At 38.0% G+C, this 13,819-nt stretch overlaps 1 protein-coding gene and 1 pseudogene across 1 annotated transcript; both read right to left on the reverse strand.

Moving 5' to 3' along the window:
• Window positions 1-55: 55 nt before the first annotated feature.
• Window positions 56-5,541, reverse strand: LOC114743653 (phospholipase D delta-like; annotated as a pseudogene).
• A 945-nt stretch (window positions 5,542-6,486) lies between these two features.
• Window positions 6,487-11,630, reverse strand: LOC114743655 (tetracycline resistance protein, class E-like). The gene is made up of 14 exons (XM_028931874.1): window positions 11,348-11,630; window positions 9,823-9,934; window positions 9,599-9,711; window positions 9,389-9,511; window positions 9,109-9,311; window positions 8,817-8,892; window positions 8,648-8,734; window positions 8,464-8,544; window positions 8,345-8,377; window positions 8,202-8,255; window positions 8,034-8,075; window positions 7,721-7,799; window positions 7,566-7,636; window positions 6,487-6,885 (listed from the first exon to the last, which is right to left on the reverse strand). Exons 1-14 carry the CDS (start codon window positions 11,513-11,515, stop codon window positions 6,802-6,804), a joined length of 1,326 nt encoding a protein of 441 aa, XP_028787707.1. The 5' UTR covers window positions 11,516-11,630; the 3' UTR covers window positions 6,487-6,801.
• Window positions 11,631-13,819: the final 2,189 nt, after the last annotated feature.

Raw genomic sequence — 13,819 nt, forward strand, 5'->3', positions numbered from 1 at the left:
ACCTTGTGTTGTGGAACGAATTAATGAATGCGTGGTACACAACTCAAGCCCACTAATCAATTTAATTAGTATATACAACTTGCATAGCGCGACCTATAGATTTGATTGCTTTGCATTCTAAACAGAAAGATAGCTCAAAATTCGGGGACGGGTGAGGCACCTGTAATATATACCGCCATGCACATCTAGTCTGGACCGGTCCGGTGATCCATTTGATACTTTTGACCCTTGAATGTTAGGCCACTACGTAGTGAGGACGTCAGGAAGGGTAGTCCGGCTGCCAAGTACCTTGCCCCCCACGTCTGGAAAATTTTCGTGTCCAGGTATGGGACGTACCTTGCCATTCACATCTACATATATTGGATATTTCAGAAGGTGCCCCTGCAATGGACCGAACACGTTAGCTGTGTACTTCTTCCAGTTGTCACTCGCAATCTTGTTCACTTTCTTAACGCATTCCAAACTTTGGGGCTCCTTGAACCAATCATCAACCATCCCTAGATGTTCTGCCCACAAAGACATTCTATACCCGTAAACCTGCATATATAAACCATATTCAACATCATTGTTAAATGAGATCCTCTTATTTTTAATTGCTGATAGTAAACTGGGGAATGTGTTATCTTTGTGCAAACCTGACCATGAGGATGTTCCCCTTTCCTTCCCCATGTATGATGGGGTTGATATGCGCCCATCGCTATCTCTGTATCTCTTGAACCGGCCAACGATCGTTGATTGATATTGGCAGAGCCAAGTAACACGAACTCGTCATCCACAATCATACCCTTGGCGTGCACGTAAATCATAAAGCGTTGGAACTTTTGTGAAGCTGAAACCTGATCATCCACAATCAATCTTGTTTCTGTTTTCTGTTATTTTTATTTTAAATAAGACAGGGTTGAGTGGTTACCATATCACAGATATTTGGAGTTGAATTACTTGAACCAAAAACTTCAGCCGGGAAATTCTCCCGACTTCCCAGACAGTAGAAATTGAGGTAATCTCTTGCGCGTCTATTGTGAATGCGCATGGATTTCAACTCTTTTGCTATGATTTCATACATCATTTGCATAGTTTGTCCCTGATACAGTGAATTTACAGTATTTGACAATCAGAAAATAGCAATTTGTTCATAAACAAATTCTATAAACTAGGAACAAATTTCACACCATGTTACCTGCCAGAAAAGAATCTCTTGAACCGAGGCAGAAGAAGGGACGCCCTCAGGCCACATTGGTATGACAACATAAACAGCAAATCTCTCATTGGCTCTAATTTTGCTGACAATCTTCAATGCCAACTCCATAGGAATTAAATTGTCAGCACCTGATCATTGAACTTATTATTAGATAATCACAAAATGTCATAGGAATGTCAATCTCAAAACTTCTTGATAATTCCTTGCTCCCAAAAAAGAATTTATGCCCTTAAAAAGACTCACAAGAAGGCAAGCACAGTATGGGAAATATAAGAAGCAAAACAAAGGTTAAAAAACCAGAATGCATTATTTGCATCCTAGCCAAATAACTTGTTTTAGCTATTAAAGTAAATGTTACAAGAAATTGCCAGTGACAAAAGTGGACATCAATGTTCTACCAAACCTGCTTCTTTGTAAGATGGCCATGCAAAAGACGATCCAACAAAATATTGATTCTCAATGTAAATAAAATGTTGAGCAGATCTGATAGCCTGTATGTATGCCGTTTGTACACTTTTGTCAATGACCAAATTTTTTGCACAAACAAGATTCTGCAACAATAAATAAAATGGAAATTAGTTTGAAATGGAATCTCAGTTTCATGTGTAATACATGTAGTCAAAGACAAGTTTAATGGCAGATTATTTGATCCTATTAAAGTAACCTGAGCCTCCGCTTCATACACATCCTTGGGAAATCCTTTCAATGAGCCTGAATCTATTGATCGAAAAATCTGTGAAACAAATGAATTCAAGTAAACAAATTCCCAGTTGAAAGAAGGAGCAAGGAGAAACTTCAAAGATTGTAAACTAGTTAACCTGAACATGCCAGTTTTCAGGATCTTCTTCCTTTGAAACCCATAGATCTGGATTATCATTTGGAGTAAATGCAGAAGGACTAAGAATCCAAGAGATGCGTTCTAGCTTTATCAAAGAATCATCGTGCCAATGAGATACTTTTTTAAATTTTTGACCCAACTCGCGCCACTTGGTGGCTTTTCTCCAGCGTTGCTCAAAATTAGTAAGTATATCATATGCGGCAGGTCCCTCAATTTTGCAATGCAAATCATGCCATGGTTGCCTTGGACCCTTCATTCCAACCTATTATTTAAATGAAAGGAAAAAGAAATTCCAGTTGGTAGTTTGCACTGGCATTCTCAGCTAATTCACCAAAAATTTAGACAAGGAAAGATGCTTATAAAGTTAGATGTGGAATCATATTAGCATCTGCAGGATATTAAACAAAAATGAACCTTGCTGTTTAAGAGGAAGGAACAGCATGAACCTTTTACCATCACTTGACTACTGCAACTTCGTACAAACCATCAAGTAATAATAATAACTGAAGCCAAAACATTACATAAGGATTTTAATACATCAGGCCAACAGGATTATCAGCTCACAATACAATACATGAATATAGTAGCCAATAATCAATCTGATGCAACTAATCAAATTGATATTTTTAAGTAAAGGGAAATGAACCAGATCAGGATTGGAAATATCATATCTGTGTAGCTTTATGTGTCATATAATGAAACAATACTGAATACTGCTCCTTCATTCAAATGTTGTACAAGGAAGTAGCACATTAACCCAAGACACAGAGTTTGCAATACATAAACAAAGCACAACACTCAACACAGAATAACGATCACATACTTATAGAAACAATGATCCCAGATTAGCCTGTCATTCCAGAGGCTACCAACTGCGTCTCTTTCTCTCTTCCCGCTCACCCCATCAATCCATCATTATTACATCCTTTGACTCCTTTCTATTGGGAATATACAACTTACTGCCAATGTAAACATTTGCTGGGAGATGATATACTTACAGGAAACGTAGGGTTGTGATAATCATCCTTATAAACAGTGTCAAGATCCCGGAAAAGTCGATGCTCAGGTGTGTCATACCGGCCATCACACAGGTCTAGACCACCTATAAATGCAGTTATCTTGCGGTTATTGCCTGGTGCTTGAGTATCCACAATCACACATTTCTGATGATGTGTAAAGAGGGTTCCAACAACCTGAAATTTGTCTCACAAATTATGAAGTGCCCGCAAGTCTGCAGGTTTTCAATAGCTATACAGTATAATTTTATATTATGACCCCCTAGGCAGATCGTTTATGGAACAGCCGAGTGACACATGCAGGTTTGGACTTTGCGCCATATGAAATAAACTGAAGGAACCTCCATATGTTCATTGACATATACTGATACGGTCACACTAACAGAGTACAGGGTATAAAACCATGATGAAAAATATGGAGGAACCTTCTGGGACAAACACTACAAGATATGGAAAAAGCTAATAAAGCACCTGCTGTTTGATAAGGCTAAGCTTACTGCTGGCATATCGAGGTGACAGCACACATAAAACCGATGAGTGTTTGAAAAATTTTCGGGTTTCTTCATTCATGAGTGTGCATTACTCCATCCTGCAAGTATATATTTGACATGTAAGGTTGTAGAAAGCAAAACAAGCACCATCGGATTCAAGTGAACTGGAAATGAAACTGCTAAATGGCCCCAAACCAGTATTCCTCTGTTCAAGCAGCTTGCATGTGCAAAACCCCACCAAAAATATAAGGGCAACAATAGCTGAATTCTTATATAAAATATGAACATGATTTAATGCGCTAGATACCAAAAGTCAGATACCATCATGTTGGCTCTTTAGAGTAAATATTGGTGGAAACTTTTGGCTAATGAGACTCCACATATTAAATGAGAAGATATTGGCAACATGATCGTACTCGAGCAGAACATGGGCTACTAGATACAATTGTCAGGAGAAGAATAAATCCATGAATCCACTACTAACATCAAATCTATATTTTAAATTGAATCGCCGCTATTGGAAAGATATAATTTCACCTTTAAAGGAGTGTTTACTGAATTCAAATTCAAGTGAGAATCTTAAGGAGTTAGAGAAAACAAGTATATTTACTGTGTGTCAAAAACAGAACGAACCACTAGATATGCTAATTCAAGCAAACGTCAACTGAACATAAAAAAAAAAAAAAAATTGATCAGAGAAAAGTTATACCGTATTAATGAAAATTTGCTGTGTGAAGTCTTATCATCCCAAACCAATAATAAAACTCGCGCACCTTCTCCTGACTTGTACTTTAGCAAATCACCCAAATTAGATCGCCACCATTAGGTAAGGGCTTCGTCGGCTCCCTCACCAGCTTCACCTATGGTAGATGGACCAGCCCACAATGTAAACCCAAATGGGTGCGCTTCTAAAATTGCATGACATATATCTTCCCACACATCGGCCATGCTGGAAGAAAGTACCATTCTCCAATTCAATTTAGGCAACATCGACTCTGGAACGTGTGCGTCCTGATTATAACGTCACCGATCCTCCATGACGCACCGGGAAATAAGAATCCCGCACCATGAAACGGTCGGATAGGGAGAAATTCCGTAATGGTACAGTGGACTATCCTCACATTTCGTGAATTTCATCTCAAGACGAATGGCACATCTGGTTTTGGGGTTTAACATAAGAACCAAGTATGGGGAACCAATTGCTGATGGGTTCACACAGATAAGACTCTCTGGGCAGAGACGTAGCGACTCCGATGAGATCAGCGCCGAACAAGTCATTGTCCTGACGTAGAACTCGACCCGCGAGACGGGATGAGCGAGAGGGATTTTGAAATGTTCATTCCACGTTGGATTCTGCGAGTTGGAGATGACACGAGTGCGAGCACCGTAGCTTTGGCGAGGCAAACTTTACGTAAGGATCGGGGTAATGATTTGTCTATGACGATGGGGCTTCCGTCTACCGGAAAATGAAAGTTGTGCAGGAGTTGATGAGAGGGAAAAGAATTGACTGATACGCTCCGACACAAGTCCATGTTTGGCAAACAGCGAGCCTCAAGAATTTTTAAATCAAGGTCCCCATGAAGGTAGACCACGTTGTCCGATTTATCTCCCACCATTGAAGCGTTAACTTGATCAAAATATTGTAACCTCCAATCTTAAATCGCAGAAAGATGTGATGTGTTTAGACCCTCTGAGATTGGCGTACGTCGTGAGGAATGCAGAGCGCAAACGGCCAGGCGGCTTCACCAGTGGGACATTTTCTCCGACGAAGAGCCAACGGCAAAACCGAAGGCCGCAACTAGTCTTCTCGGGGATTGAATATATACACTCTCATTCTGTTACCTTTGGATCAACACGTGGAGGGATAATGCTAACGCAAACGTGTTCCGGTTAAAATGTAAAACTACTTTCTTGGTGTGATGAAGTGAAAAATACACAAGAAAGGATTTCTGCTGTTGCGTCGACATTGATCGGAGCCATATTGAAGGATCAAGTACAAGCTTCGATTGATAATTATTAATCTTGCGTCTTCCAAAAGAGAAAGATTCCTACGAGGACCAAAGGGAGAAGTTTGATTTGTGACGCGTTTTTAAGTCCTACTTTTCAAGATTCATTTTTATAGATCCAAAACTGACGTGAAAGCATCAATCCAGCGTGTCTCCTTGGATTGAACTGCCATGGATCCTCTCATCTAATGCTTCATCAATTTCTTAATCCATGTCGTGCACTCATGTTCAGCCGTGTGCTTTTTTTCCTTAACGGTTTTGCTAATAAAATAGACATCTCAAGTCAAAGTCAGCAATTATGGTAACTGTGCCTTTTTTTTAAATGGACTTTTTTATTTTTTAGCTGAAAATAAAATGGAAAATGAAAAATTGTGTAAAATGGTATAATAGAAAAAGAAAAAGGAGAAATTACAATGATGTTCAAGAAAAAAAATAATTATTAAAAAATCCCAATAACAACCTAAACAGTCTCTAATGATGTTTCAAATAAAAAAACAACTTTTTAAGATTTGTTTTGTAATTTTTTTTTTAAAGATCTCACTGCAATTCTCTTAGAAAATTTGTTACAGTTATTATTTATATCATTACATAGCTCCAGGTTGACTATATTTATTTATTTTAAAGTGAAGTCAGACTATCTCTTTTACTAGTACTAATAACGTTTGAGCAGAAGCTAGAAAACGAAAATGGCTAAACATCATAAAGGGCACAATTGAACACAAGAGATCTATGATGGACCACCCACCTTTTTTTTTCCAATATATTTTGGGATAAAAGGACCACTCACTTCTACAATAAAGCATCAACGAAATGCCTATCCTTGGACTAATTTTGCTAATAAATCTAAATTGACACAAATGTAACGGACCAAATGCTTATGCTTTCACCCTTTCCACAAATATAAAGACAGAAAGGGAAGTAAGGGATTACATGGGATTCAGATTACAGTTCCTGAATTGGAACACATCCAAAACGCTTATGACCGTAAAAAACCAACATTTAATGTTCGTAATTTTTTTCATCCGAATCCCAGACAGAGCGAGACTATTCAGTACCCGGAAAAATTACGACACTGCATGAATTTAAACATCTTGTTTCTTTCTCGAAAACTTAGCTGAAGGTGACGTTGGGACAAATAACAGCCACTGCCACTGAAATGATACGAACCACCACACAGCCAGGCAAGGAAGAAGCCAGGTGGGGTGTTTTGCACATTTTGAGAAAATAATGATGATGATGATAATCTTTAGAATTAGGGCTCCAAGCAATTTCCGTTCACGTCACTTGAAATGGGGGGCGCCCTCCATATGAACGTACTTTGAACAAAAGCGACCATCTGCAAACAATTCATTTAGGAAAACAGAGTCATATGGAGGTAAATGAAAAACTGATACAGGGTAATATGAAGACTATCGAAATGAGAGGAAAATGCATGAGATTCATTATTCAAAATCTTGTCGAGATTTTGCTTAGTTCCTTATTAAGAGTAGATATCATAGTAGTATTGACGAAATGGAAACAAGGACAACGACAGGTCAATGAATGAATTTTGTCGGGAGTTAATGCCCTATAGGTCAATTAGCCAATTGATTTTGACATCAAAGGAGCAGCCTTATCTTACCCCGTAAATTCCTTAAGAAATCAGGCAAGTTAGGATGTGATTGTTTGGACCAATTCACCGCTAAATATCGAAGATATGAAAAACTCGGGGGATTCAGTCTATCTTCTCGGCCATAAGTGATAAAAGCCTATAACGGATCTCATCCCCCTGAGCTAAAATAAACAAATATTGTCTCTTCGTGGAAATTCCATAAAATAAACAATAAATATTATAGATTCCTTATCTGGCATAGACAAATTAGGAATTAAAATCTAGATTCCAGACACAAGATTTGTAGCGCTTGAAGCTCACTAACTTTGTCCCAATACAACACACAAATAATCATAGGACTCTGATTTCCAATATCCGGAAAGAAAAAAAAAAAAACGAGTTGGTATTTCCAATAATAGCCTTACCGAAGCAAATCCAATGCACATTATACTGAAGCCAGGAAAGTTGAAAGGTGCCCTTTCAGACAGAAAGAGAGCTGCAAAATGAGGGGAGAAATTGCTCTGTTAATAGATTTCAACAGCAACTGAAACCTAGTACAACATAATGACATTTCACTTGCCTGTCAAAGGAGAGAAAGCCAAAGGAGAAACAACATGCGCAAATGAACAAACACCCGAAACACAACCTTGAGCCTTTCCCTGAATGAAAACCAGGTAGATCAGCATTATATATGTGGGGCAAATATTGCGGTGAATCAAATTCCTCTGTCTCAGGCCAGCTTTCAGATGACCTTTGAATTTGATTGCCATGCCACAAACAAGATTAAGAGGGGATATCGCATATCCATGAATTTAACTGATTCAACAACAGTACACTGTCCTAATAATTCAATATTAATGAACAAGTATTGGTACTTAGTTTAACAGACCAACCTGCTCACAGGGACGAACATGTTTGGATACGAGACTGCGCATCTGCAAATTGCAACATGAATTGGACAAATTCAAGCTTTGAACAAATAGTTTGTTCAGAGACAAGAGAAAGAAATATTTATTCAATGAAAGGAATACATAAGAAGACAAGTTGAGAAAGAAACTCACGCAAGGATGTGCAAAAACAATTAACACTGAGAACATGGCAGCAGCATAAGGAACCTGTTGATTTTCAAAATGTTAATACTTAGTAATAGCACGAAATTAAGAGAAAAAAATTGTTATTGGCATTGACGTTGTAAAATACGTACCCAGGAAGCCCAAGCAATGCTGTAAATGAACATCTGCATCCCAATACACATATTATAATTGATAACTTGACAAATGCGTTGACTTCAAATGATTGAACAGAAATTAAAAATATGCTCACATGTAGACAGCTGAAAAAAAGTCCTATTGAAAGCAGCCTTGCCTCTCCCAAAGTTGGAGCCAGAATGGGCATAAGAAGAAGCTGTGGCAGTGTTTAATGTTTAGATTCACAGCAAAATAAAGGAAACTGAAGACTAAGAAAGAAATAGATGCAAATGGTTAAGGATGGTTCACAAAAGAACAACCTGCGAAACAGTCCCTGCAATTCCGGTAATGACCATTAAATCAGCAAACTGATTCTTGTCAAAATGAAACCGAGCCTTTAAGTAATACTGCACAAAAAAGATTTATCACCACTGCCCTATATAGGATATGTAGCTCAGAAGAGCAAGAAGGAAGAAAATCAGAAAGTACCATTAATGAACCATGAAGTCCAACATCGGCAAGGTTGTTGAAAAATGCAACAATTGCTGCTTGCGTAACAATCAAGCTGCAATTTGGATTGAACACATACAATTATCACACACAGTACAAAGACTCCCGTTTCTTACTATTAAAGGTTCTACAAAAAACACAGGAGGAATGCTCCCTCTTATAACTTGCATGCAAAATAATTAAAAAATGAAACAAGCAGTTTGTCTGAAAAAGTAGTCCTAAAACTTGCGGGCGAAAGGAAGAGAAAGTAAAGCAATGAAAAGTGACACACCTGCTGCCCAGCAATGAGGTTAAGTCCTTCAATGAAGGCAACGTTTTAAAGGGATTCACATTTGATTTTGGGAGGGCATCGATTTCGGGAGTCTTGAGCTTTGCTTGTGAAGTGAGTGGAGTAGAAAGATTCTGATCGATGATTGAATCCGGAAGGAACAGTCTCATGTACGCCGCTGCGATCACCGCCACAAGAGTAGAAACCTATCGCAGGCACATTATAATGATTGATAAAATAGAAGAGTAGGATGCGATTCGCGGAGAAAAGAGTAAGTAGTCACCTGGAATGTGTGGCCAGTGGTAAGGAATCGAGCCGATAAGGTGCCACAGACGAATGCAGCGGATCCAATACCCGTAAGGATTCCAAATGCAGCAGCTCGACGCCCTTCGCTCACATTATCCGCCTGAAATAAAACTATTGATTGTCAAAAACAAAAATCTCCTGCATTTTTAAAATCTCGCAGGTGAGAGCTAAGAATAAGCCGGTTTACCACATAAGCTAGAGCGAGGCAAGGGACACTTCCTTCACAAATCATGGAAACGAGAGTCTTGAAGACGTAGTAAGCGTAGAAGAATTTCTGTGTCCTGCTGTAAGCTAATATGGCTGTCACAAGAACCAGACATGATCAAGAGAGTGAAACGACATTGGGTATTTGTTAACTGACTCCTCGTACGAATACTATGAATGATGAAGCACGTAATAAAGCGGAGATACCTAAAGGAAGAATGGTGAGAGTCATGGGGATTGTGAGGATAGCCTTTCTGCCATATATATCAGAGAAATTGCCCAACAGAGGCATCATCACGAGCGTTCCCAGTCCTATGACCTGCTCCAATGCAATCACACGACTTAAAGTTTGTATAATGATGAAGTTAGGATTAAGAAGAAGGTAGAATCAATGTAATGCGTTAGCTCGTTGGAAATGACCAAGTGAGTGAACAGGAGACAGAACATGCAGTAGTGGGTTGGCCAGTGAAGGAAACAACCTTGTGAGAAATTATTGAATTAGTGTTTTTTTTAAAAAAATTTTAGAAGCTAAAGACATTAGGAGTTTTGGCGTTTTGGGGTATGTTGTATTGGGCCGGGCCTGGGGTCTTATAGAACAAGAGTCAATTGGGTTTGGAGCCCACCAAAAAGGCGTACATAATAAAAGCAAGGGCGTCCCGTGTACGGTGAACAAGCCGCAAGGCGCAAAGGAAGATCAAGAAACGACGAAAAGCGAAAGCGGAGCAGAAGGAATGTGGGACCCGAAAGTTACAGAGTGAGGGAGACCATTATAGTGTACGGTGCCCCTGCCCCTCGTAGAAACCGGGGAGGGATTGGTGGGCCACCCTTTTCAATTGTTAGTTGACCGTTGAAGAAAATGGTGTCAAAAACCGGACACAAAAGAAATTGGATGGAAATTTCTTTGAAACGGACAAACGATGAGGGACGTAATTCCTGTATCGAAGGGGATGTCTCGCCTTTTAGAGGATTTGCAGAATAGAATTAGATGGAACTTTTCCTAAATTATATAATTAATAAAAAAGATCTTATATTGATGCTAATATTCGTATATCTATATAATTTATAAAATATATGAGGCCATGCTAATCCATGCGTACATTTTATATTTCATAGTTAACTTACACTCTAGATATTCAAAATCAGTAGATGCCACATCACTTTCATTGTGATTTAATATCACCATCATTATTTTCACTTTAAACCGATATGTGTGTGTGTGTTACATTTTTTCAAGTTAAAGAAAAGTAAAGTTCCTCTGACTTTGATTTCTTTAGGGGAAAAAATTAAAAGCATGAAGAGGGGGGGGAACACATTTCTTATATTCTCTTAGTCCATGTGTCGTTATTCTCTCATTCACTTAAAGGCCACTTTAATTATACATGTGAGTTAGTAAATTAACAGAGAATAAGCCATACTGTCCATTAATTTTTTCTATTATGTATTATTGGAGACATGCTATTCATTAACTAATCTGGTGCAGCAGAACAGGAAACGCACAGTTCCGACGAAACACTAGCTGGTTCGTTGATTGAGGCATACCCTCTTACGAGCAAATAGCAACAGGCACGATACTTATGACAGCATATCATGGATTAATTAATGAGCAAATTAAAGATACAAATGTGGTTTAAGGTTAGATTAATATTAAAACAAAAGCTGAGAAGACAAAGAAGGAGAATATAGTAGGATATATGGTAAAGAAGGAAGGAGATAAGTAAGGAGAAGAACTGACCGCTTGCTGAAAACCAGTGAGGTAAATGGCAAGAGAGCACTCGTCTTGTCCGGGGCAAAGGGCGGCCATGGTGACGTCGGTGATGGCCGGAACCACCATGAAGGACGAGAAGTTATGCAGAAACACCATCATCAACAGGTGACTCAACCCTCCCTTCAATCCCTCCATGTCGCCTTCTCCGATCGATCACCACCTCTCCTACGCACTACTTCACTCTCGGCTAGCTAAGCAAATAGCTATCTAGCTATCTATCCCTTTACCAATACAGCAAGCTTACAATGAAAGCCACCCGCCTCTTTTATATGGGGTTTCAGCCTCTCACTTCACTCCAAGTACATTCACTTTACTTCAAAGCACCATATATTACAGCTGCTGCTGATGTAGGACTCTGACCCGGCCTCGGCTGCTCCAATCATATGTGAGACCAAGCGTATTTGGTAGTGCCCATTGCTTTACGTGATATATTAATTGCCCGTTACAATATAACCTCCCACTGCGAGGTAGTTAATTAATACTAGCAATATTACACCAGCTATGTGTTTCTTTTGTGCACCGCAAGCCCCAATCACTAGCCTCTGATTTGGTGCCCATTAGTGGCCATTATTCGTAGTACTAATATTCATTTAAAGAAAATAGGCACATATTGTAAGAAATATTCTCGGCTGAAATGAATTGTTTAAATGAGAGATTAATAATTGAAATAAGGGTTGGAATAATGACAAAGAAAGGAATGCGTAGCGTCTAAGAATGAGGAAGGAAACTGGGGAGATTAAGTTACTCCTTACGGGGAGAGGCGTGTAAGTTTAATGTCGGAGGCTAATCCTGCAAAAGCCAACATTTGCATCTTCCTCCATACCCCGGGCCCAATCCAAACCTTTGTCTTATCCTCCTCTTCACCATTTATGAGTTCTCATATATATATATATATATATATATATAATTGATTAAACATGCTTTCCACGGTCCTAAAGTTTGAGTATTTATTTTGATGTTAAATATAAGAGATTAATTTATTTTTTTCTTTCCAAATTTCTGAATTTTTTATTATTGATTAACTTGATTATTATTTTTGTAATATTCATAAATCTGTTATCTAACCCTTGGATCTAGAGATAGTAGTATCTTATATCAGCGACAAGAGTACATGACATGGTGAGAATATTCTTATTAATTAAAAGAACTGTACGGTTCAAACTGTTATTGCTGGATCGCGTATCTCGCAATTCACTTTTTTCTGAACGAAATCATAGGACAAGGGGAGGGGAAGGGCGGGCGGGCGGGCGAGGGGGCCCATGATCGATTGTCATCCAATTGAGCTACCGATTCATGAGTGCTTTCACTTGGGCGTGATTGATTGTCGTCCAAATATACGTGTGTATTATGAGAAACTATTGAAAGTCGTGTTATTTCTGGACTCTGATATATATGATGTTTTTTTTACTCTTATTTATAAATTATTTTTAATATATTTATACTGATAAACAAATTTTAAATTTTATTAATTCTTATTCAAAATTTAATAACTTTTCAACTTTATTACTATTTAATATATATCAATCAACATAATAATAAATAAAAAATAAAATTATACATCCGTATAAAAAATTTCTTTTAGTGTCCTGTAAATATAACTAAAAAATGTTTTCTCTCCCTCTGTCCTATAAATAAAGCCAAAAAAGTATGATGTAACTTATCATCTCACGGTGCAAAATATGGGCCTGCAGCATTATGATTGACAACAAAAATTTTCATTCTTGTGATTAATCATTGAGATAAAGGAAGAATATATAGGGAGTAATTAACATCGAAGGGTCATTTTCTGCCCAGAAAATTTGGGGAGTTTTCCGTTATTACGGCTACTACATGGTTACTCTAATATGACCATCCCCCATAAATGATGTATTAAGAAACCATCGATACATATTGCATACTACTATCTCAATATTTTAGTGGAGAGGTGGTCCGTCCTACGTAAGTACAAATATCTTCCGTCTAGTAAATTCAGCAGCATTAATTGATTATATCTTTCATGTCCAGATACAAGGAAATAGCTAATTTTTCCTACAATATACCAAATAAATAAGAGCTGGTAATTGCTAATTATAACTAACAGTTTTGGATATATATTAACTATATTAATGAGTTTTAGTTATAGTTATACTCAAGTGATCATGTTCACAGTCTAAATCCAAATTTAATTTTGTTTTCAGGAGAGACGTCTAAATACTATAAATTATGAGTATTTATTAGCATACGATGACCATTAGATATTTTTTTTGGCCAATTCCACTTTAGCGCTCATCGTCTTGATGAAATTGTGTGGGGGTAAGGGGTCTTCATCTCAGGATATAACTTGCTTGCATCAACCATCAAGTCAAATATTACTAATTTATCTTGACAAATATCGATCGATTTAGCTAATTTGACTGATTTTATTATGAATCGGTGGCATCCCTGATCCGTTAATTATCT

The sequence above is a fragment of the Neltuma alba genome, unplaced genomic scaffold (assembly GCF_004799145.2).
Source record: "Neltuma alba isolate B1F8T4 unplaced genomic scaffold, ASM479914v2 tig00004085_pilon, whole genome shotgun sequence".
NCBI classification, from domain to species: Eukaryota; Viridiplantae; Streptophyta; class Magnoliopsida; order Fabales; family Fabaceae; genus Neltuma; species Neltuma alba.

Excerpts from the sequence above, each read along its gene's own strand:
- LOC114743655 (XM_028931874.1), bottom strand. The coding sequence starts at position 11,515 with ATGGAGGGATTGAAGGGAGGGTTGAGTCACCTGTTGATGATGGTGTTT. Across the intron at positions 8,735-8,816 it reads GACTTCATGGTTCATTAATG|TATTACTTAAAGGCTCGGTT; the intron begins GTACTTTCTGAT and ends TTTTTTGTGCAG. Across the intron at positions 8,076-8,201 it reads TTGTTTTTGCACATCCTTGC|ATGCGCAGTCTCGTATCCAA; the intron begins GTGAGTTTCTTT and ends TGCAATTTGCAG.